Source organism: Alosa pseudoharengus, unplaced genomic scaffold (assembly GCF_046254945.1).
Source record: "Alosa pseudoharengus isolate Yale_2024_CS ecotype anadromous, Long Island Sound unplaced genomic scaffold, YU_APseudo_1.1 YU_APseudo_1.1_scf_6, whole genome shotgun sequence".
Taxonomy (NCBI): domain Eukaryota; kingdom Metazoa; phylum Chordata; class Actinopteri; order Clupeiformes; family Clupeidae; genus Alosa; species Alosa pseudoharengus.
In genome coordinates, this window is record NW_027468848.1 from 2,629,774 (window position 1) to 2,655,011 (window position 25,238).

Consider the following 25,238-nt stretch of genomic DNA (forward strand, 5'->3'; position numbering starts at 1 on the left):
GTTGGATGGTGTTAAAAGCACTTGAGAAATCAAAGAACATGATTCTCACAGCATTTTTTCCCCTTGTCCAGGTGAGAATGTGTCCTGTGTAGAAGATAAGTGATGGCATCGTCCACGCCCACTTTCTCCTGGTATGCAAACTGTAACGGGTCTAGTGCATGGCGTACCTGGGGTCTGAGCATACCTAAGACGAGTCGCTCCATTGTCTTCATCACATGTGATGTTAGAGCGACAGGTCTGTAGTCATTAAGCTCACTAGGATGTGGGTCATTCCACGTCAGTTCAACCAGGGCCCACGCACTTAGGTCTCAAAAAATTCTGAAAAAATTACCAGGTGTACCTATGTTACCCAGGAGACACACTGTAAAATTACTCTTATGTAAGATCAATACTTTCCAAGATACAGCCAGTTTTACAGGGGGAGGGGGTGTCGATTTTGTTCGGGCTCTTTTTTTTGTCAAAGCCCAGAGCGCAAGAACTAAACCATGTAGGAGGCTCAAATTTTGCATGCTGGTACATAAATAGGATGTAGCAAAATCGCCACGTTTAAGCCTTCAGAAGACATTTGTACTCAACATAGGCTCTAGGTGCTCTGAAAATGAGAACCAAAATTATTTTTTAGACTTCTAAGGTCTGCTGTTCAGACCCTGAAGGAATTTATTTTCTGTTCATTGCTTTTTGTGAGAGTGTTTCTACTTATCTCAGTAAGAAAATAAATAAATAAAGAGCCTATGTTTAGTACAAATATGTCTTCTGAAGGCTTAAACAGAGCCCAGCCAAAAACTATACCAAAAATTTGTATCAACTTTGAGGGACAGCTATGACCATGACCAGACCAAATGTGACGATTTTGCTACATACTATTCCTACGTATGTACCAGCATGCAAAATTTGAGCCTCCTACATGGTTTAGTTCTTGCGCTGTGGGCTTGTGAACTTTGACAAAAAAAAGAGCCCGAACAAAATCGACACCCCCTCCCCCTGTAAAACTGTCTGTATCTTGGAAAATATTGATCTTACATAAGAGTAATTTTACAGTGTGTCTCCTGGGTAACATAGGTACACCTGGTAATTTTTTCAGAATTTTTTGAGACCTAAGTGCGTGGGCCCTGGTTGAACTGACGTGGAATGACCCATGTGGCTTCTTAGGGACAGGGGTGAGACATGATGTCTTCCACAGTGTTGGAACTTGTCCAAGGCATAGACTTAGATTGAAGATGTGCTTCAGTGGCAGCACAGGCCTTGAGTAGCCTTGGACACAGTCTGTCAGGCTCCGCTGCCTTTCTTGCGTTCAGTTTCTTTAGTTTAGCGCTCACTTGTTTTCCTGTGATGATGGGGGGTGTAAGGGGAGGGGTGCATCTGGGATCTGTGTGTCTGATGGCTGTTGACTGAGGTCGTTGTCGCCTCATTGTTCGTGATCGCCATGTGGGGGAGGGGTACAATATCCAGTGATGGTGGGGTACAATAGCCTGTGATGGTGGAGGTGAGTGTTGCACTGGTATTGAGGGGGTGTGGGGTGGGGGCTTGGGGATGACCACCTCCTTGATGTCCCTGTCAAGGCTGCCAGAGTCGTGGACGCCTCAGCAAGCACAGGCAAGGAGGCATCAGGCGGGGGCAGGGCATGAGGTGGTGATGGTTTAGGTCGTTGGATGCAGAGCTGGAGAGGCTGGGAGGCTGGGAGGTGGGGGTAGGGCAGGCACGCAAACAAGAGCAGTGCCTGAGTCAGCAGGGGGTGGTGGACAGACCACTGCTATTGGAGCTGGAGCAGGGCAGTCAAACCTGTTATAGAAGTGGTTCAGCTGGTTCGCCCTGTCCAGGTCCCCCTCCACAGAGCTGCTGCTCTTCTTCAGGCTCTTTGATGACTTATTAATTGCGATAATGTAATGATGTGGTTATGATAACGTAAGGCCGTGCTGTGATTATAATAACAAACAGCGTAACTTAAATGTTCTAAATGAATGATTTCGGATTTAATCAAAAACACTAAAAAGTTTTCACAGGTCACAAATTTCATCTGATCTTCACTAAAATTGGCACAGACCATTTTCAGACCAAGCCTTATCAGTGCATTGCTTTCTGGAACAATTGACGTTCGCCCGTAACAGCCAATCAAAATTGGTGGCAAAGGCAATCCGCTGCGATGCCGTCAAACAGAAAGTGACCAAATAACTCAGGCAATCTTTGCTTTCTAGACATGTATATTACTACGACAGCTTACAGCTATATGTCTGATGTAATAGATTTGAGTTGCCATGGCAACTTGTCATTGCTGCTTGCAGCTATATTTAAAATATTATTTTTTCGTCACGTTACCCCCACCCCCCTATCCGCGGTTTATTTGCATAGTCCACAGCTGTAACTGCCAACTGTGCATCACTAATACACACACACACACACACTTACTTATATTTGGATTTTCCTGTCCGACACTGACAGTAGGGTACTTCAGTGGATCTACCCTGGAACGCCATATTTGGACTTCCCTGCCATTGATTGCTCAACCCCCGATCTGACTCCAGACAGACGCCCGTGGAGAACCTTTTGTTTTCATGTGTATTCTAATTTCACAGGATGAAAACAGATATTACAAAATCACTGATATACTGTCGTATTTTTGAGGTTTGAGCTTTGTAACTGAAACATAATGCATATTTTAATCACAAAAAAGAATTGAAAATAAGATCATTGAACATAATTGGGTCTTGGTTCTCAAGACAGGACACTTGGCTCAGAACTGAAAGATGGATTTTTTCTTTGTACTTGTTCACCATCAGTGGCATGGAGTGAGATCCTCTTTCTCTAGAGTCCTCTTTCTTGGTATTAGTAAAAAAGGAAGTAAAGACGAAAAATGATTGTGAAAAAGGGCATGTGTGGTATGTCTCTCACAGTCAGTTTGTGAGACTTGAGACCCCTGCGATTTCACTTCCTGTTATTTCTAGATATCAGCAACACTTTGCTCCTCTGACTTCATTTTAGTTATAGCATTTAGGAAACATACACTGAAACACTTTTGGACATTTCCACAAGAACAGTTTTATATTTTTAAATATTGCCCAGTGATGACCTTAACCAGCGGGGATGCCACTGAAGAGTGTGGCACCTATGAGAACCTCAACACTGTTGCCCTATTTGAAGACCAGAAGAAAGGTAAGAACAATACAACTCTTTCTTCATATTAACAAGGAAGTGTACCGGCCTACTAACCACCTATGAGAACCTCAACACTGTTGCCCTATTTGAAGACCAGAAGAAAGGTAAGAACAATACAACTCTTTCTTCATATTAACAAGGAAGTGTACCGGCCTACTAACCACCTAGGAGCTGGATAGGGGTGGAAATTACAGAGTAACTCGCAAATCGTTAATTTGGCCACAATAACAATAATATTGAGATACAGTGATTCTGCAATACTCAACAGTGTTTCCCACAGAATTGAATAACATTTGTGGTGGTTGGTTTGCAGAATTATCTTGAGTACAACAGTTTTTAACAAATTAGCACAGCGTGGTTATGATGCTAACCAGATTTAAGCACAATTTAGAAAACCTGGAAAATCATTGTGTGGTGGTCAATGTTGATATTGTGGTGGGCCGCCACAAATAAGTCAATGTATGGGAAACACTGCTCAAGACATTGCAAAAGATTAATCTATGATACATCACAATATCTATTTCACTAGTTCACATTCCGTAATTTGCAAACAGATATAATAGCATAATAGAAAAGCATGTTTGGCGAAGTCTCTGGCCAGGGTCCTGAAGTGATTTGCGGGATCGTGCAGGAGTCAACTGCGCAGGCAGGAGTCGTGCAGGATTCCGCCATACACCCCCTTATTCTTGAACTATGGAAGACGGGAGGCGTAAGGGGAGGTGGTGGGTTGCAAGCGGAGTGACGCCGATGCTGCAACTTCGGCAGATAGAGGCAGACTGCGAATAAGTAACCTGTCTGATTGAAGGAGGCGTGGCAAATTCCGTCTTGCTCCTCCCGAACTTCCGTTTGTTACAAACGCCATTTCACTAGTTCACATTCCGTAATTTGCAAACAGATATAATAGCATAATAGAAAAGCATGTTTGGAGAATTCTCTGGCCAGGGTCCTGAAGTGATTTGCGGGATCGTGCAGGAGTCAACTGCGCAGGCAGGAGTCGTGCAGGATTCCGCCATACACCCCAAAAAAATGCGTTAAAGATGAGGGACCCTATAGCCAGGACCACGCGAACAAATTCGACGCGAGAGCGCGAGGTGCGCTAATTCCCTCAGATCAGAGAGACTTGATCTGATATAAGAGTGATAGGCGTCGGAGGACCACGGGCGAGAGTTTTGAGCGCTTGATCGGACAGGCCGTTATTTGCCGCGTTGGTGGCTGCACCATAAAATATGTAACGGCCTGCTGGGATACCGATTTGTGTTAGAACATCGTTGAGCTGCGTTTGAAAGCGACTAACGGAGCGTCCGTAGTCTGGAGGGGGGATCTTTCCATGCGATGGAAAACGAATTAGCCAAATGGGCTGCAGGAGAGAGTAGATGTTGAAAATGACGGCCCAAACACGCGCGGTTGTGAAGTTCAACATCCCAATGTTTAGTAGGCTAGTAAGGCCTAAGCAATTAAAATAGGCTGCTGTAGCTAACTGCGGTAGCTATAACGGCAAGAGAAGTAATGAGCAGCAACACGTTATTAGAGAGGATTCCGAGGAACAGGGCAGAGCTACACGCAGGTGCAGGTGCTCCCTTGGTCAGATAGGGAAGGGCTTTAATATGCTGACTCAATGAACACAGAGGAAGGCGAAAAAACTTTGACATTTAAAGGAGAAAAATTCCTTCCTTGCCCTCTTGGCAATAAGCGACAGAGCAACAGCTCCTGTGTATCAGCTGCTTTACGGCCAACGCCGGCATTGAGTTAAAGCGATGCTCCCTTAAATACATTTTGTGATGACCACATAGATTAAATTGTATTACTATTTAATGTAGACATGGTCTCAGATGAGATGCCGATACGGTAGCCTATAGGGTGGTGGCACCAATCCAGGGAAAGAGGGGTGAGGGAGAACCAGGGACGCGGTCCCTGGCTGGGGAAAAACGCGGGCTCCAACGCGGTTCGCGCCGGCGGGAGATGATGGGGAAAGGGAAAAAAGTAGCGACGCGGTCGCTACGGGGGAAGGGGGAGGAGCTTGCGCAGCACCCTAGGTAGGCAAAGAGAAAAGTGGGGAGGGTTGATTAGCTGGAAAGAGAAAGAGGCCGTAGTAGCGGAAGACAAGGTAGAGGGCTGCACGCGGGCTGCCATAACTTGCTGAGTTGAGTGAGCAGGGGAAAGCTGTTTAGGAATAGAGAAAGAGGCCACAGTAGCGGAAGACAAGGTAGAGGGCTGCACGCGGGCTGCCATAACTTGCGAGTTGAGTGAGCAGGGGGAAAGCTGTTTAGGAATAGAGAAAGAGGCCACAGTAGCGGAAGACAAGGTAGTGGGCTGCACGCGGGCTGCCATAACTTGCGGAGTTGAAAAACATGTTGCATGAACAGAGGGGGAGACGCCGGAGGAACGGAGCTCTGCACTGCGACGCTGGTGCTCGGTTGATCGGCTATAGTAGGAGTGGAAAGATCAACTGATTGTTGGAGAAGGCGACGTAGGCCTGCTTTCCTTGCGAAACGAGGGCAATCGATCCTACATCCAACCCTGCTCTAATCAAAGATATGGCCCGCGGAGTAGCTCTCCTTGCAAGCGGAGTGACGCCGATGCTGCAACTTCGGCAGATAGAGGCAGACTGCAAATAAGTAACCTGTCTGACTGAAGGAGGCGTGGCAAATTCCGTCATGCTCCTCCCTAACTTCCGTTTGTTACAAACGCCATTTAAATGAAGAATAAAATAAAAAAGGCAAAATGCTGGAATTGCTGTTGTTCATTGTTAATAGGGGTTATGTGGAGCGCCCAGCGTTCGAACCGGAAAACTGGTCTAAGCATTTCCGCTTTTTACTTCCGTACACAGCTGCAGCGGTAACGTTTGAACGTTTGGTAATCTCTGAGGTAACTGTCAAATTTCGCTTCGCTTATTATTAATAAAATTCGTATTTGTGATAACCTTTGTGTATTTGTTTCAATTAAAATGTCGAGAATGCTAAAATATCAGAAACGGGAACATCCTAATAGCAGTTTTTGTTGTGTGCCGAGATGCTCTGTTTCGGGTAAAGTTAACTCTGGGGTAAGTTTTCACCAGTTCCCAAAGGAGGAATCAGTGAGGGCGATATGGGTCCGAAATATTAGGCGTGATAACTTCATAATAAGGAGACACACCACTGTCTGTAGTCGGCATTTTATGCCAGAAGACATCATAGAAGGGGGCAGGCGCCGTTTGAAACCCGGGGCGATTCCGGTGTTGTTCAGCTGGAACAATTTCAGCCTGCCGGTCGCTCGGCCAAGCGTCTGGGAGAGGACACAGCGGCAAGGGGAGGATGAGGACGAAGAGCTGATCGATGCCAGCTTGTCTTTGAGGTGTCACGACTACGATAGCAGGCCAGAACCTTCAGCTCTGGATCTGGCCTGCGAGAAGATCGACGCACAGCAGCAGGCCATCTCAGAGCTACAGAGGCGACTGGAGGAGTTGTCACTGAGGCAGTCTTTTGGGCTGGAAAGGTTCAAAGGCTCCGATGAGGACATCAGGTTTTACACAAGGTAGGGAAAAAAGTTATCAATTTAGGCTACTACAGTACTTAGTCAATTCTGTTACTCTTAGACTAACACATCATGTTATATTGCCTGACAAGACTTTCTTAACCCAGTATCTCTATAAATATATAAGATCGGCCTCGCCCCTAGAATTTAACCTAGGCTACGGCATGAATGTTCATACGTCCAGAAACATTTGTTAATTTTGACAGCTAGAAAAGTGTCAAGGAAGCCGGTAAACTATGGCGATTTAACTGCAACAACATACTTTATTTTCGCGGAGAGAACGCATCATAGTCTACTAGAAATAGGCTACAAAATCATACGGCACTGCCATTTGCTCTTTGACAATAACAAAACATAATTTATGACTGTTGCGCTTTCCAAAGAGAAAGTGATTCTCCCCACATAGCCTATGTCTATAGTCATCAAATGTGTCACCATAGCACGGAAAGTAGCCTAGGCTACAAATATGCAGAAAAAGTCTTAGGTCCAAAATATTCCATAAATTCAACTCTTCAACTTTGAATTCTACACCGTGCTATGCCGCCTTAATAAACTTGCATACTTTTTTTGATGTCAGTCTCACCTTTGATTTGACGTGAGGTTTGAGCGTAGCCATGCTTTGCGTGAAAATGAGCGTACGCCTGTTCTGCGCTTGTGATCTGTCATACGCACGTTTCATAAATGAGGGACTGGTGCTGGTGATGACTTAGGCTTAGATAAATATCATATTCCATTTAGTGACCAATTTATGCAGAAAACCAAATAATACCAAGGGGTTCACGAAGTAGGACTGTATACTGCTTATCAAAGATGCTTAAGTTGAATCACAAATGTAATGCATGTGGCACCATGCACTTCATGGGATACATTTTGAAAGTTAATTGCTACTTGAACTTCCCCTTGGGGATCAATAAAGTATCTATCTATCTATCTATCTATCTATCTATCTATCTATGTGCTGCTCATGTTGTATGGTTACTATCCAACATGGTCTTTTTCATAGATTTGCCAGCTACCGCCATTTTCATGCATTTTGGCAGCAGATTGAACCTGCCACTAGGCGAATTGTACGCGTTGGACAATCATCGACAACCAAAGTTCCTGATACGACTGCTGACCCACCACGTAGACCAGTAGGCATCTGATTGTCTGTTTTTATGTTTTGGAAATAAAAGATAAATACAAGAATTTGAACATTACATTTTAATATTTTCGGATGTAGTGCTATGCTACATGTTACAAAGATTTTTGTCTTACAATGTGCAACTTGTCAATTACTATTTGTCTACCTACAGAGCCGTTGTCTACCGCTGGTTGATGAGTTGTTCCTCTTTTTGGTCTATCTGTCTCTGGGTCTGAAGGAGAAGGATCTAGCGGACCGCTTCAATGTACATCAGTCAACTGTTAGTAGAACAATTAGAACCTGGGCTAATTTTATGTTCACAGTTTTGGGTGCTGTGGGCATTTGGATGTCTCCTGATGCAGTACGTGCCATGATGCCTAGTGTGTTCGAAAGGTACTCTGACACACAGGTGATAGTAGACTGCACTGAACTAAAATGTCAAACCCCTTCCTCACTGCTTTTGCAGAGTGAGATGTACTCCCAATACAAATCTCACACCACAGTAAAGGGAATGATTGGTGTGTCCCCACACGGTGCTGTCACCTTTGTGTCAGCACTGTACTCGGGTTCTATCAGTGACAAAGAACTGTTTAAGCAGTCTGGAATAATCCCTTTACTGGACAAAGACATGGCTGTAATGGTGGACAAAGGCTTTACAATTGATGATTTAGTATCAGGTAAAGTACACAGGCCACCATTTCTGGGAAAGAACTCTCAGCTGTCTCGTGAAGAGGTTTTAGCTACTCAGGACATTGCACGGCTTAGAATACATGTGGAGAGAGTGATTAGGCGCATCAAAGAAAATAAATTGTTCGATTCCATCATCCCTCTGACTATAGCTGGTAGTATCAACCAGCTTTTTGCAGTAGCCTGCCTTCTATCAAATTACCAGAACAAGCCACTGGTCAAGGCTTGGGCCAAATAGATAATCTAAGGTGCCTATTGTAAACCAAACCATTGCACCTATTGTAAATAAAGCAAGATTATTGTACATAAAGCAAGATTAACAAAAGTTTGCAGAATTTTTTTTATTCTGTCAAATAAATGTTGTGCCCAGTACCTAACGCCTGTTAAAAGTCAGGTACTTGGGCATATAAAAATTGAAGTAGTAGTTGTCTGCCTTCTTTCGAATTACTTTTAAAATCTCTTGGTTAACTTCTATACGTTGGACTAGCATGTCTTCTTGGGCAAAAACGACAAAGTCACACCATGTCATTCCTGTCAGCATAAGTTGCCCCTGTACCTGCCAGTAGTACATGTGGCTTTCTTTTAACAGCAGTGTTCCTTCTTGCATGTTAAGGTATTTGCAGTCAACGTAGCTGGTAACATTGGGGCACTTGATCTCAACTAGGCCAAATGGTGGCTGTGCGAGAGGGTCAAATACTAGGCCATCTGGTGAGGTGCCAAGCCATGGGGCGTCAGGGTGAACAATTAGGCCACAGGGCATGTAGTTCACGTTCCTTATTTTGCAGTATTCTTGTGCTGCTGTAAATTCCATATCTGCACCTGTTTGAGTAAAAGATGTTTCTAAATTTGAGTTGAATGGTCGCAATACAGTGCGCATATGCAAAGTATTGTAATTAGCAAATGAATGCCATTGCAAGGTGGGGTAACAGTTAACTTAGAAACAGACAGTTATGTGTGTACCTCTTTTCATTTCAGCTGTCTGCCTCGTTCCTTTGAGGATGCGTTCAGCCAGAGACTGTGCCGAGCCATCTCCCCTGACAAAGCACACCTCTCTGAAATGAGAGGAGGTTATGCGAGGCCTGCGCAGCTGATGCCACTCTAAACTTCCAGCCTGTTCTCTGGTTGCCACCTCAATCATTCTTGCCATTTCAAATGTCACATTCAAACTTTTCAAATGGAAGTGCTGTTCCTCAGTTAGCTCATGCACCCAGTCTGTTGGGGCAAGCCGGTAGTCATTTGTTGGAAGCTCTGGAAAAGGTGGAGCATCCATATGGGTATTTATTACCTTAGTAGGTATTATGGGCTGCTGGTACGAAAGCACACTTCCCTTTTGGGCTAAACCAAGCGATGTCTCCACCAGTGTTCTCTCATCACTGATGGCCATTGTTGCTATGAGGGGCCTCTCTTCGATTGCGAAGTCTCTGTAAGGGTCCTCAATAAATAGCAGCCCAATATCACATGGATTCCCATTCACACCCTTGTAGAGGGTACTTCTGTGTGACAAAGTAATAATAATAATAATAGTATGGCATCTTTCATACACAGAATGCAGCCATAGCTTTGGGGCATAGTGGATAAAAGCAGCTTCTCCACATTAGAGGATCTAAGTTTCCTTTGTGGTTGATAATACATTAAAAGCTCATAGATGTATGAAGGGGCTATGCCATTCAGAGCTTTGTAAGTAATTAACATAACCTTAAAATCAATTCTATAGGAAACAGGGAGCCAGTACAGTTCAGCTAATATCCTACAGTGACAATGTTGTATTTATGGTCTGCTGGCTTTAGTAACTGCATTTAAAGCTAAGTCCATAAAGTCAGTCTAGTGTCATTGAGTTGTTTGCACTGAATACAGTCCTGATTTGAGATGAGGATGGCCTGAAAGTAGGAACCATTTTTCACTCTCAGTGGGTTTTCAGAAAAGTTTCTACCCTTGTGGCATGCTGTGCCCCATGTTTAAGTGTATGAGCTCAGTGACTGCAGTACAGCACCTCACCTGATTCCTCCTTCCATACGCCTGTTAAGTCTGGGTCTTGTGACAATCATACTGCTTATCGGCCCAGGTTTCACTCCCTTATGAAGTAAAGAAAATAAACAGAGTCGCCACTATATTACGCTGCACCTCTATTACTTCTGACTTTGGATCACTATACTTTCTATTAGCAATTTACTAATTTATTGCTACATACATAACCTAACTCTTACATACAGTATGTTTGTCTCAACCCTTACTGCAGTTCTGGGCTTGTGCCACTGTTGTTCAGTCTCTGTGCAGGCATGAACAGGGGGCACAACCTGGATATTGAGCTCTGAATAATGTGCTGTCTGAAAGAGCAGTGCAGTAGTGTGATTACACACTGCTGTGCCAGCTTTGCACGAACACTGACTGGAGGTCATGACGACAGGGTTTGAATCACGAAGCACTATCTGTGTAGAATACATAAAGAGAGATGGATAGATAGACAGATAGATAGATAGATAGATAGATAGTCTTTATTGTCCCATAGGGATAATGATTTCCACACAACATTCCATCATGTTCCATAGCACAGCAACATAAAAACACATAACATGTATGCATGCATGAATCTACAAGCAACTGAGGTGGTGGTGACAATATTACTGCTTGTTCAACAATGTGATGGCAGTGGGGACAATTTTTAAAACTGGTATTAGTCAGTTTAGTGCTCTGTATCTGCAGCCGGATGGAAGTAGTGTAAACAATTGGTTCAGGGGATGGTCTGTGTCAGCTGCTATTGTATGTGCTAGGCGTGTGAGGTTGGATGATGCTTTTGTAGAGTAGGAGCAAGAGGTGGGGGGCAGCAGAGAGGGCTTTGAGTTTGCATATGACATGTAGTCTTTGTTGTGCGCGTGTCTGGATGGCAGTGACATGTTCCTTGAAGTGGAGTTTGTTGTCTGAGTCCCAGGTATTTTAAACTGATGACCTGTTGACAATTGGACAAAGATTGTCACTGATGTATCCTTTGAAGTGTTTTTGAAGTGAATTTTGCAACTTAAACAGTCGTCAGAACAAATACCACTGAATTAAGATTTGTTCTAGTAAGGTTGCTGGGATAATTTTGTTGACAAGGGGTTTCCAACAAGTCTACTACAATACTACAATACAATAGGTGAAATATATACCAAGTATGTTGCAATAGAAAGATTTACTGTCAAACAACTTTGCCCCAATTAACAGGTAGACTACAGCCATTTATCAAGTGTCTCAGAAGAATGTGTGTAGGTTACCATTGTCTCTGTGAGCATGGTGTTTACATAGTCACGAACATGCTCATGGCCAAATGAAAGCAGTTGTAGTGTAACTATTTTCATTCTGAGAGGCTTGATGAACGCATGCTATGCAGTCATTGAACTGGAACAGACTGCAAAATTGAACAGAATACCCAAACCCCTCCCTAAACATAGACCTCTCCAGAATAAGTCCCGCCTCCGTAACTTCCGTATCCATCCAACTTCCGGGCGTGGATTGTCTATGGGGAATAACATGGCGTTTCGAAATATCATACCGGTAAAACATCTGTAGGTAGCGAAGTTGAAAAAGCTGGTGGGCAGATTGGCCTACACACTTCTGCCATATAGTTTCCACTGGATTTTTTGATTGTCGGTGCCGTTTAAGTAGTATACTATAGACTATACTACTCAAACGGCACCGAAAATAAAAAAATCCAGTGGAAACTAGATGGCAGAAGTGTGTAGGCCAATCTGCCCAGCAGCTTTTTCTACTTTGTCACCTACAGAGTTTGACAGGTACGATCTTTCAAAACGCCATGTTATTTCCCATAGACAATCCACGCCCGGAAGTTGGATGGATACGGAAGTTAGGAGGCGGGATATATTCTGGAGAGGTCTATTAGCCTACTCTCAAGCTGTGTGGTTTTTCGTTCTTCTGCATGGACCTGTGACAAGCTGCTCTGACACTGAGAGTACCGGTCAACCTGTCTTTGTTTGAAACTGGTGGACAAGAAGATACAGCATTCATTCATCACATTTGTCATTATTCTAACAATGTTTTAATATTGTGAAACACCTAAGAACAGCAGTTGACATTAGACCTAAAGTCGACACATTAGACCTAGAGTCAGATGGATAGACCAGCATAATCACATCACATAAGACATCGTAGTAATTATACTGTTGGTACTATAACAACATCGCTAAAATGCAGTCTTCATTTCATTGTTTTAATCGTCTGCACGCAAAAATAACTAACTAAACTAACTAGGCTACTGATAGTTAACGTTAACGCAGCTAACGTACGTTATCGCTGGGTGGCATTAGAAAAAGCTACATATACCTGGCTACATACCTTCATAATTATGAATAAAAGAGGAGGCGTAAAACTTAAACCCCTTGTCTAGCAGAGTACTCGGGGCTCTGGACGTCCGTTTGGCTATACGGTGTACATCCGATATTGTAATTTGAGGTAGCTCCTGTAAACACCGGCTATAAAAGGTGGCCATAACTACGCTTTACCGGTAGAGTATCTGACGGCCGGAAGTAGTTGATTCCGTTTTGTAGAACCCGGAAGAATGTTGCGCATAATCCGAATTGAGTAAATTGAAACTGTACAACGTTTTATGTCAGTGCCTCTTAAAGATATAATTTGACAGTTTGTAGAGAATTACCCTCATTAATTTGATAGTGCCACCTCAAGATAAAACTGCAGTCCTTTTGTCATCATCATCATGACCCAATGCTGACTTGGGGTGGGCCAATTCTTCATGAAAACACAAGCCAGCTTAATCAGATAGATCTCAATTTCTAAAATGAGGAAAGAAATGTTGATTCTGCTGAAGTAGCCTAGAAATGAAAATGATTAAATATTAACAATGCACTCTTACAGAACACTTGAATGGGCCTTCCCAACGTTTGGTGGTTTGATATTTCTCTATAACAGACCGTTGCTAAGTATAACAGGCCACTGTCAAAGAAAATGGGTGTTACAACACACAAGCACAATTGCTTCTTATTTGCGTCATTCATATCACTATGCAAGTAGACAGGTCACTTCTTGCAATGGAACTTCATTCAAAAGTGAAAGCAGACAGTTGATCAGCTGTGTTTTAAAGAATGTTTGATTCAAGTTCAGCGTCTGTTGCGAACTATTTGTTTCTCAGCAAAAGCCACAATGAAACGGTAGCAAAGAAATGTAATATCATGATGTGGAGGTTATTTTTCGTTTTTGCAATAAGCAGGATAATGTATAGAACGCCAGTCATTATCGGAAAATAAGCCCCTCCACTGTCCTGTTTGCCCTGTCGGGACTTATTTTCCGATAATTGCCGGCGTCCTATACATTCTCCCTTACTTATTAAGTTAAATTAAATATGATCAATATCTCTAAGGCGAGGAACACATTAGCCAGCGGCAAGCGGCAGCGGCAAATGTAATGCAACGCTCAGACCATAATAAGTTTTGTCTCGTTCCTAAGCAACACCAAGGGTTTGTCAATTGAATACGCTCGTGGTGCGCTTTGAAAGTTGAACCAAGTTCAGCGCTCAGCTTGTTAAACGCTAGGCTAGCGTTATGCCAGCGTTTCCACCATTCCACTGCCAAACCAGAGAGAGAACAATAGGAAACCTGCCGCTTGCCGCTGGCTAATGCCTTACATTACAACAATGCACTCTTACAGAACATTTCTATAGATTATTGAATATTGAAAAAAATAAATATGATCAATATCTCTAATTCTCTTTTGTACTCTCTTTACATACAGTGAACATAGGGTTTACATACTATTTCTAACAAGGTAATTATTATGGCAAACTGTGTGTGTGTGTGTGTCATGAGAAATAGGCTACTGTATACACTGTAGGGGACTGACTGTCAGTTGCTCTCCTCTGCAGTGTCTCTGTTTACAGTGCTGTGTTTTTAGACACTGACTTAGTGGCCTGCACGGGCCTAAAATTTCAGGCCCGGCCCGGACCCCTGGCAATCAGGCCCTAACCCGACCCTGCCCGACAAATTAAGCTATTAATGAGCCCGAACCCGAGCCCGACTAAAACGGTCCGCTATTTAGACATGAGTGTTTCCCGACACTTCGGTCGCGTAATAGTTTCTCAGAAAGCCGACTCGAACAATTAAACAAATAATACTTTTAACACACGATTAACCCTTGCAAAGACAAGCGTTTATGTATTTAATTAGACCTCAATGTCGAAATAACGGGATGTCATTGTCGCAAAAGCAGCATGTAACGGACAGCCAGGATATATCGGTACGGATCCACTTGTACTTCACTTCTTTTTGTCGTGTCGTATTCCACTCTAGTCCTATGGGTGACGTCAAGCGACTTTAACGCGCCCGCAAAGCATCCCGGGAAGGCAGCGCTGCATTTGAAATAATGTAGCGCGACAAAAAAGCTGGCGGATGCCCAGCTTTATGCAAATGAATCCGTTGAACGCGAGGCGACTCTCCAATGAAAGGACGAGTTTGTAGGTCCTTTGTTCTACCACAACGGTGCCTGTGAAACTTTGGTTCCGCTTACCAGACAAATAATGTTTTAACGATCTCTTCCACGACCACCTAGTAGTCCATAAAACAAACGAAACTAGGATTTGGATGAATATATTGACTGTTGGTGTTTCTGGTGAGGATTTGAGATTGCATTGAGTAGTTTAAATAAAACAAGATTTCGAAATGGCTTGCATAGTTTGTTTAGGCTATTAATGTGTTGTATACTGTTAAGTACATGCCTAAAATTGTGGTCCATTTGTGGAAAAACACTTAAGATACGTTAAAACGAACTGAGTATGAGCTGGTAACTGACATTTTAAACAAAACGCCCACACACGACTGAACGTGGGGAGGCAGCGCGACATCTATGCGACACGACAAAAAGAAGTGAAGTACAAGTGGATCCGTACCGTATGACATCGGTAAATCTATGCGCCACGGGAGTAGATAAATGAGCAGCACACATGAGCTCCTTGTCCAACTTATAATGCACCGTGTAAATAAATAAAGGAATTGAATCACTTTGAATTGAATATTTATTCAATTATTATTTTAATATTTAACAATCAAATAAATGTATTGCTCACCTAATAAAGGCAACAAGTGCAAAGTAGGCTAGACCGCTTCCAACACAACCGTCTATAACCGCCTAACAAAATTACAGCAAACACTCACGTTCTTTGAGTTGCAGGTCCATCAAAAAACACAGGCAAACCTATTTACAGTCCATCGATTGTTCATTTCGCTGCGCTGTGCAGGAAAAGAATCGCGTCCACGGTGGATGGCTTTAGCGAGGTCCGCCTCACTTCCAGCGTCCGGCCCGCGGTGCTAAAGTTCCGTTCACTGGGGCTGCTGCTTGCGGGGACACTCAAGACATACCGCGCAAGTGTAGCAAGCATTGGGAGAGTTGCCTCATGCTGTTTCCACCATCCTAGTAGGTCACGGTCATTCCCTTCCTGGCTGATGTTCATGTTGAGGTACAGCTGGACCTCATCCACTGTGTCATCTTCTCGGGCGATGTTCTCCCACTCTGCTTCATATTCTTCTGACGAAGACCTCCTTTTGGCTGGTGGCTCAGCGCTTGGCTCAACGTCGCGACCACTAGGCCCAGCAGCAACTGCAGCAGCGTGTGCATCTTTGTAGAAGGTGACGCAGCGTCTTGCCTCCTCAAGGGTATCAGCTCTATCCTCTTCAGTCAGCATACGAAGCTGGCTGAATTTAGGCCAGAGGAAAATTGCCAGTCTGTGTAGTGGTTGAATTACCACTTTCTTCATTATCCACTCTAGGTGACGCTTGCGGATGGTGGCCTGGACATAGATGGAATAAGAGATAAATTAAATAAGCTACATTTTATTTTCTAGCTAGATTAAAACATGTTTCACCAATTTAGGCTACATTTTTTACCTCTGAAGATATCATTAAACCAGTGGCCTGGTAGCCTACAATAAAACACCATCATTATCCACTCTAGGTGACGCTTGCGGATGGTGGCCTGGACATAGATGGAATAAGAGATAAATTAAATAAGCTACATTTTATTTTCTAGCTAGATTAAAACATGTTTCACCAATTTAGGCTACATTTTTTAAAAAGATGCGAGTAAAGACCTACGCTACCTGGTAAGGGGTGTTATCGCTTTTCGGCTTGCAGTGAAGAAGGAGCCTCCCGTGCCACAGTACAACAATGTTCAATGTTGGGTACAGTTCGCCTTCTAACTCCCGCTGGGCTTCGTAGAAGGGATGAAGGAAGTCCACCATGAAGTGCAGCACATCAGGGGATACGTCGGTGATGTAGTGAAAGGCTTCTGCCCGGTCCTGCAGTTTCTCTAGTAGCTCTGGATATACCGCTTTGACGGACTCAAGAGTGAGATACTGAGTACTGTAGCGCGTCTCGCACATTTGTTTCACGGTCCTGGACAACTGGCTTGTAATTCCACTCTGTTTCAAATACCGGACTAAGGCCTTTACAGCCAGGAGAGTCTCTGAGACCTCTGGGGCTGATTCAGAAAGCTCTTCCACGTTAAGGGCATGTCTCATGACAGTGTTATAGACATGATCCTGGCAGTCCAGACGTCGGTATGGTCGTAGCGCAGACACAATATTGGAGCCCTGGTCTGTTACCCACACTACCTTGTTCATCCCGCTCGCATGGAAACCGAGGTTGGACACAAGCTGCTGCTGCAATTCGGTACGGATGTTGGCACCCGTCTTAGGCTCGTCGGAGGGGAACTTGGCGGTGGTGAGTACTTTACATTTCAGCTGGAAATCTGCAGTGATATAATGACAAGTGATTGCCATGTAGCTTACTTTGCGGAAATCGTCGGTCCACATGTCAGTGGTCATGCCGATGTTAACACACTTCAGAACGTCTTTTATCTCTGCAACTAATATGTTTCGTTGTTCCACTGCCATGTCTTTGCTCCGGCGAGAGATAGTTGTGGGGTCAGGGAGCACTTTGTCGGCAGGCAAACGGCCGTAAGCTGCGCCTATGTTAATCAGCTTCTGAGCCATCTTGCGAAAACCGGATCCCGCCACCGTTTCAAAAGCTCTGATGTCCTCGCAGCAGAATTCCACACACGTTACAGTGACTTCGCTTTTCACTTGAGCTGGTACTGGCTTCGTAAAAAAAGATGGCAAGGAAGGTTGTCGGCTAGCATTAACAGTAGCGCGAATAGCCCTGGTGCAGCCTTTGTCAAGATGACGCTGTAAATGCGATGATCCCGTCTTCTTGCTGTCGTAAGCAAGAATGGAGTTACAGTTTCTGCACTGTACATGACCTAAAGGTTGTTTCTCCTTGTTAGCTATGAGGTCGAAGTGCTCCCATAAAGAAATTTTCCCTCCCGTATTGGGAATTTTCAATAGCTCACCTCTGGCTAGCTGGCTTTTCAGTTTGTCCATCTTGACTGACCGGAACAGAAGTGACAGATTTTGGCGGGTTTTTTTTTAGGCCTATTATGACGTGCTGCGTAGCGTCTGCTTCCAAAGAAAAAGATAAATAAAAAGCTGTGCGCGTGAATGTTTTTCTGACCTGACCTAACTGAAAAATCATGAATACATAAAACCAACTTTATCAGTGTCAAGCCCGAGCCCTACCCGAGCCCGTGCTATTCATTGAATTTAAGGCCCGTACCCGGCCCGAATTTGCATATTGTGTCGGGTCCCGACGGGCTTGCAGGACTCTACACTGACTGTCAGTTGCTCTCCTCTGCAGTGTCTCTGTTTACAGTGCGAGGCTACGGCTCCTCCAGACGGTATCAGCTGGCTACAGGAGTTCTGGGTCTGATCAGTGCTGCTCTCCTGATGGCTGTGATCGGCATGAGTATACAGAGTGAGTATGATATGGCTGTACAGAGTGAGTATGATATGAGTATACAGAGTGAGTATGATATGAGTATACAGAGTGAGTATGATATGAGTATACAGAGTGAGTATGATATGGCTATACAGAGTGAGTATGATATGGCTATACAGAGTGAGTATGATATGGCTGTACAGAGTGAGTATGATATGGCTATACAGAGTGAGTATGATATGAGTATACAGAGTGAGTATGATATGAGTATACAGAGTGAGTATGATATGGCTATACAGAGTGAGTATGATATGAGTATACAGAGTGAGTATGATATGGCTGTACTCAGTGCTGTACTCGGTGAGTATGATATGGCTGTACTCAGTGAGTATGATATGGCTATACAGAGTGAGTATGATATGGCTATACAGAGTGAGTATGATATGGCTATACAGAGTGAGTATGATAGACATGGGTGTACTCAGTGCTGTACTCAGTGAGTATGATATGACTGTACTCAGTGAGTATGATATGGCTGTAATCAGAGCTGTACTCAGTGAGTCTAATATGACTGTACTCAGTGAGTATGATATGGCTGTACTCAGTGCTGTAGTCAGTGAGTATAATATGGATGTACTCAGTGCTGTACTCAGTGCTGTAGTCAGTGAGTATGATATGGCTGTACTCAGTGAGTATGATATGGATGTACTCAGTGCTGTACTCAGTGAGTATGCCCTGTCCAGTCAAAGACCAAGTCTACAATTCTAATCCAATGCAATTTTGGTTAAATTCAGGACATTGCTTTGGACAGTCATCTGTCCATTTTACGCATTTAGAAAAAAACATAGGACCAATCCATCCAATTACAGCCAATCAACATATTGCTTTAGAAACACAGAATGAAGTGGCGTGATGTCACTCATATATCAACCTTTTGGCAAATCACAGTCTGCAAAATCAATGTATCCTGAAGCCTCGTATATGATGATTATATGAAAAAGCATAGAATGTTTATGGTATGCTTTTCTTTTCAAACAGAGAATGACGTAAATGAGGGCCAGTCGTCTCATGACTGGAATGAACAGAAAGCAGGAGCTGCAGTCACAGCTGGACGAGTCCAAAGCGCAGGGCGCACGACTGCAGTCACAGCTGGACGAGTCCAAAGCGCAGGGCGCACGACTGCAGTCACAGCTGGACGAGTCCAAAGCGCAGGGCGCACGACTGCAGTCACAGCTGGACGAGTCCAAAGCGCAGGGCGCACGACTGCAGTCACAGCTGGACGAGTCCAAAGCGCAGGGCGCACGACTGCAGTCACAGCTGGACGAGTCCAAAGCGCAGGGCGCACGACTGCAGTCACAGCTGGACGAGTCCAAAGCGCAGGGCGCACGACTGCAGTCACAAATCAAAGCCCTTGAGGAGAAGAAGAAGGAACAAGACCTCCGCATTGTGAAACTTGGTAAGGGATTTGTTCCATTGGAGAAATACAGTGACAAGGTCACATTAAATACAGTTATTGCACGGCTCTTCACAAGGCAAGTAGAACGCTCCATTGACTTGAATGGGCTTTCCCAAAGTTCTACGGTAAAATATTTTCATGTAATTACCGTTGCAAACATATAATTACCGCTGTCGATGGCAACAGAGTTTGTGCTTCTACTTCAGGTATTTCATATCACTACGCAAGAATATATCTGATATTTCATATCACTACGCTACTTTTGGCAAGTAGCCGTGTAATAAGCGGGATAATGTATAAGTCCTAAGTACTAAGTCCGCTGCGCGTTGGGGTCTGGTTCACCCTGTCGGGACTTATTTTCCAAATAATGACCGGCGTTCTATACATTATCCCTTACAAATGTTATTCCATTGCTGTAAGTCCCTTTGGATAAACGCTTCCGCCAAATGAATACATGTAAGTACATGTTACTGTGATGCTCTACAATACTACTGTGTGTTTGTCCATCGGCAGGAGCCTGTAAGAGCTGCCCCCCTGACTGGAAGGCCCTGAACCACTCCTGTTTCTACTTCAGTCCCCCTGGGGGCAACATGCGCGAGGGCTGGGATGGCAGTAGGGCCGACTGCGTCCAGCGTGGAGCCGACTTGGCCATCGTGGACACACTAGAGAAGCAGGTGACCTTGGAGAATCAGCATTGTGCTGCTTTAATGTGTCTGCATGGTGTTCTAGACTACACCAGGCAGGTAACTAAGGTGTTCCGTTCACAAAGTGTATGTTATGGGATTTGGCACTTTTGTCCAAAGCGTATGTTGCAGCAGCTATACTGTAGCCAGAGGCGGACAGAGTACACAGCTTCATTACTTGAGTAAAAGTACAGATACCCTTTGCTAAATTTTACTCAAGTACCAGTAAAAGTACAACAGTCAGATGTCTACTTAAGTAAAAGTACTGAAGTACTTGAAACACTTGAAGCGAAAACTATCATTAACTTGTTCAGAAAATTGAAATAGTCTGGCGAGGTGGGGCCACAGGTTAGCACATTCCCGGGATGGACCTGCTGCGTCTTCATCCATTGTTTCGTCCATGGTTTCGTCTCATCTAAATTTGACCATGGAGTTGACTTTGGCGGAAAGCTGAAGATGATTGCTGATAGGCTGTCCCAATCAGTGGCGCCTGCACAATCCAATCACGTTTGAGAGGGAAACTGAAAATTGAGGGTTTCCGAGATTTTTCTTTTTTCCTTTTTTTTTAAGAAGTAGTAACGGGTACTCACGGTTATGGATAGAAATGTAGTGGAGTAAAGAGTACAATATTTGCCTCTCAAATGTACTTGAGTAAAGTCATGAGTACTCCCCAAAAATGATACTCGAGTAAAGTACAGATCCCTCAAAATTGTACTCAAGTACTGTACTCAAGTAAATGTACTCCGTTACTGTCCGGCTCTGACAGTAGCTTCCACTATAATCAATGGAACTGGCTACACCAGATGTGATAGCGGCGCGTACATTAGCTACATCTATAATCAATGGAACTGGCTACATCAGTACACTAGAAACAAATTAGACAAGTCCTCTAAAACCAAGGAAACGGAACGCTTCAGTTACGTGCATGGTGTAGTCTGCCTGTCAGAGGCTAATCAGACGGAAGAACCACTCTGAGATGGATCTGCCCCTGACATGGCACAGATCAGGTGGTGCCCCAAACCAACACAAATGCAGTGGAGGTAGTGCAGTGGAGGTAGTGCTAGTGCAGTGGAGGTAGTGCAGTGGAGGTAGTGCAGTGGAGGTAGTGCTAGTGCAGTGGAGGTAGTGCAGTGGAGGTAGAGCTAGTGCAGTGGAGGTAGTGCTAGTGCAGTGGAGGTAGCGCAGTGGAGGTAGTGCTAGTGCAGTGGAGGTAGTGCAGTGGAGGTAGTGCTAGTGCAGTGGAGGTAGTGCAGTGGAGGTAGTGCTAGTGCAGTGGACGTAGTGCTAGTGCAGTGGAGGTAGTGCAGTGGAGGTAAAGATGAGTTTAAAAGAATATTGGAGTGGATTTTCTACCATTAGTTACCTTTTATGGTTTTGATGTTTATGTAAATGTAAATCAGGTTTCTCGGCCAAGTGTACTTGCGTATACAAGGAATTTGGTCTCTGCATTTATCCCATCCGTGAATTAGTGAACAGACAGAGCACATAGTGAACACACAGTGAGGTGAAGCACACACTAACCTGGAGCAGTGAGCTGCCTTGCTACAGTGGCGCTCAGGGAACAGTGAGGGGTCAGGTGCCTTGCTCAAGGCCACTTCAGCCATTCCCACTGGTCGGGAATCAAACCGGCAACCCTTCGGTTCCAAGCCCGAAGCCCTCACCAGTAGGCCACGACTGCCCCCAATTATCTCTAGAATTGTGATGATGTTTGTATATTGTTGTCCCATGTGCTGCCATATCACCATGCATGTCGTGTCAGTGTGCAAATCATTGTCTTCCCAGACGTTCATTTCAAAGATCCTAAATGGGCGACACAAGACATTCAACATCTGGTATGGGTACTGGATTGGACTGCGAGATAAAGTCAATGAGCAAACATGGACCTGGATCAATGGCTCTTTGCTCACTGAAGGGTAAGTCATGTCAGAATTTCAAAACGTCATATCTAGAAATAGAGATTAAATTGTTACCAGTCTGTGATTGGTCGGTACGATAATATTTTACTGTAAAGGTTTTTTTGCAAACAATGCTGCTATTGGTATTTATGTTATGTTTCTTTGTTTATCTAACATTGCTGTCACTTTCCAGGGCGCCAATGAGTCTGCCACTACACATGGTTTGTGGAGGGAGGCATGCACGCTCTGTTTCGTGTGACGATAGCATTTGCACGCCTCTGGCTGAGTCTGATTTCAAATGCATATTGGGTTAAGAAAGCGCTCCTCTGGGAATCATCAACAGATAGCTTAACTTGTCGTGTAGGCTAATAAACACCATATCAGTCCAATGGCAGCCCACGAGTGAGCAAACGTTACATTTAAAAACACATTGAGCAATCCCACATTACCGGCAAACTACTCATCTTGACCTACCCTTAGGACAATACAGTAAATGTAGAGTGACCAGACATCCTCTTTTCCCCGGACACGTCCTCTTGACACCTACAAAATGCGACTGGCCAGAATTTCAAAATCGTCCGGGATTTTTTTCTACTTTAGCAGGGGTGCCATCAGACCCTTCAGCAGCAGGCCCAGTAAAAGCTCAAGTCCAGGTTCAACTAATGGAAAAAAATATTTTAAAGAAGCCCTATGCAACAATTTTAGCAAAAATTACCTTAATTATGCAGGTTGAGAGTTGTTCTGATGGTTCTACAACACTTTTTGGGTCGTTTGATGGGTGCTTCGTCTCCCCCTAGTGCTTCTCCGCGGAAAAAACGAATATGCAACTTTCTGGTCCCGGACCGAAGAAATCCGGATGTGACTCGGCGGAAGGCCTCGAAAATGTAGTCAGATTGTAGTTTCTAAGAATACTGCAAAACGGTTTAGCGTAGCAGTCACTTGCTACCGAAGCTGTATCGTGAAAAATACCGAAGCTATGTCGTGAAAAATACGAGCCCAAATCAGGCGAAAACCCAGAAACAGTGAAGGAATAACCAGACTTGCATAGGGCTTCTTTAACTAATGCCCATTCCAGCTTTACTCAAAAGGCTACAATTGAAAGAATCTTTCCCCAATCGTGTCAAAGTATTCTGGTGTAAGGATGGCTTTAATTGTACTCATCACAGTCATGTCATGCAGAGATTGGCCTGGCAAAATTCAAATGGGACCAGAAATTAATTCTTTTCTCACATTCACTTGCGTCAACGATTTTTCAACCTAGAGGTCCAGTGGGGGTAGCGGAAGGGGCGGGACTTGCCAGCTGTAAAGCGAAATGCACGACAAAAACACAGCGAGTATCAGCTTAGTGCGGCGGTCGTTCATGTTTTCTGTGTGTGTGTGTGTTTGCAGGTACTGGAGGGATGGGGAGCCGAATGATTACAATTTATTTGCTGAGGACTGTGCTGCCACCTACCCAACTGACGACACCCTTAAGAGCTGGAACGATGCCCCCTGCAGTCATCCGCTGGGGTGGATCTGTGAGAAGGAGGCCACAGAGATCTAGAGAACTACACCTACTCAGGGATGTTTAAACTTTTGTTTGTGAAATGTTTCATCTTTTAATCAAAGAATATAACTTTTCCACACCTTTTATTCCACCGTTGAAATTCCACCTACGACACTGCCAACCAATACCATCGTTCTGCCAATGTGTGCTTGCTATCTGGGTCTTATTAGCCAGTCCCTCCAGGAATTTGCGATGTTGCGATCGCAACAATTAACGCAAATTCAGCAAATCCTTGTGAATTCTGGGCGACCTCACAATTTTGTCCAAACACTGCCGTTTATTGGCCGCTACGAATGTCTATCAAATGCATCTGTACGTAGCTTCGGTGTGTCGTCATCGTCTTGCTGCCCTCCCTCCGTTCTGTGATTGGTCCCCTGAGTCGAAAATTTGCTCCATGGAATCCAGGCTGCCTAGCAGCGTGAAAAATATTGTGCAGAATATTGAGTCAGATGCCACACTCACTTCTGCAGACACCAGAGACTGCCCTATAAATTGTTCACTCCTCTGCAGTTTTGATGACAATAAATAGAAGGCTAACGTTAATGATCTGCTTTACTTGCATCTCTCAACCATAATGCCTACTTGGTTTACCGACATTTGAGTAGACTACAGTATGCAACCCATTGGCAAACGTTTAGCCTACACCTGGAGATGTCCTTTTACCTTGTGTCATGTTTGCTAGCTTGTGGGCTCAGTTTGTGTAGTGATACCAAAATCATAGAAATTAATAACATTTCAAGACATTTAGGCCTACCTCTTCTGTGATCCAAGAATGATTTCATTCGAGTTGTTTTTTTAACATTTATTTTAACTAATGACATAGACAACATCCCGAATTCCATCCACATATCGTAATGCACTATGCAAAAAGTTATTTCCAGTCGTAGCCGAACACAGTGAGATGCAAGCGCTCCAATCCACTTAGATGTTATTACGCTACTTTCACGTCCTTAAAGTGGCAGGCAGTCAATTAGACTTACACACCACCAATGTAATAACATTAAAGAAAAGTGTAGTCTAATAGTTTAAATCAATATGAAATTACTAGATACTTAGTTTGCTATCAGTAATTATGCAAGTCACAGAATATGAATTATTAAAAATATATGAACTTATTATGAATTACATGCCATCTCTTTAGGGGGCTGTCTTTTTAGTACAGTTCTACGGAAGGTTACTGCTTTGTGAATTACCCCAATCAAAGTATTTACACAAATAAAGTAGGCCTACTTTGATTTTCTGTAACCCTTACCATTTACCTTTACTTATCCTTTTTAATAAGCATCAAGATGATCAAGCATCAAGATGATTTTGGTCTTAGCCTACTAACCTTAATTGCCCTCAATTAAAAAATAATAATAAAAAAAAAAATCGCAACTATTTATGCAATTTTCACTTCCTCTTGCAATTTCTTTGCAACA

At 43.9% G+C, this 25,238-nt stretch overlaps 2 protein-coding genes and 1 long non-coding RNA gene across 3 annotated transcripts in view; 2 read left to right on the forward strand and 1 right to left on the reverse strand.

The window, feature by feature from the left end:
* The first annotated feature begins 2,934 nt into the window (after window positions 1-2,934).
* LOC143105730 (CD209 antigen-like protein C) overlaps window positions 2,935-25,238 on the forward strand; it is a 22,512-nt gene continuing 208 nt past the window's right edge. The window contains exons 1-5 of the mRNA XM_076269815.1: window positions 2,935-3,147; window positions 18,157-18,273; window positions 20,207-20,367; window positions 22,159-22,289; window positions 23,661-25,238. The exon at window positions 23,661-25,238 is cut by the window's right edge and continues 208 nt beyond it. Coding sequence (XP_076125930.1) covers window positions 3,060-3,147; window positions 18,157-18,273; window positions 20,207-20,367; window positions 22,159-22,289; window positions 23,661-23,814 — 651 coding nt within the window. The 5' untranslated portion in view covers window positions 2,935-3,059 and the 3' untranslated portion in view covers window positions 23,815-25,238. The remainder of the gene's footprint in view (window positions 3,148-18,156; window positions 18,274-20,206; window positions 20,368-22,158; window positions 22,290-23,660) is intronic.
* LOC143106385 (uncharacterized) lies at window positions 5,893-9,531 on the forward strand. Its single transcript, XM_076270658.1, has 4 exons — window positions 5,893-6,660; window positions 7,664-7,793; window positions 7,956-8,460; window positions 9,446-9,531. Exons 1-4 carry the CDS (start codon window positions 6,095-6,097, stop codon window positions 9,529-9,531), a joined length of 1,287 nt encoding a protein of 428 aa, XP_076126773.1. The 5' UTR covers window positions 5,893-6,094.
* On the reverse strand, window positions 10,947-13,046 carry LOC143106379 (uncharacterized). The gene is made up of 2 exons (XR_012983678.1): window positions 12,797-13,046; window positions 10,947-11,414 (listed from the first exon to the last, which is right to left on the reverse strand). It is a non-coding gene; the product is annotated as an uncharacterized LOC143106379 (long non-coding RNA).

Excerpts from the sequence above, each read along its gene's own strand:
- LOC143106385 (XM_076270658.1), top strand. The coding sequence starts at position 6,095 with ATGTCGAGAATGCTAAAATATCAGAAACGGGAACATCCTAATAGCAGT. Across the intron at positions 6,661-7,663 it reads GACATCAGGTTTTACACAAG|ATTTGCCAGCTACCGCCATT; the intron begins GTAGGGAAAAAA and ends TCTTTTTCATAG. Across the intron at positions 7,794-7,955 it reads CTGACCCACCACGTAGACCA|AGCCGTTGTCTACCGCTGGT; the intron begins GTAGGCATCTGA and ends GTCTACCTACAG.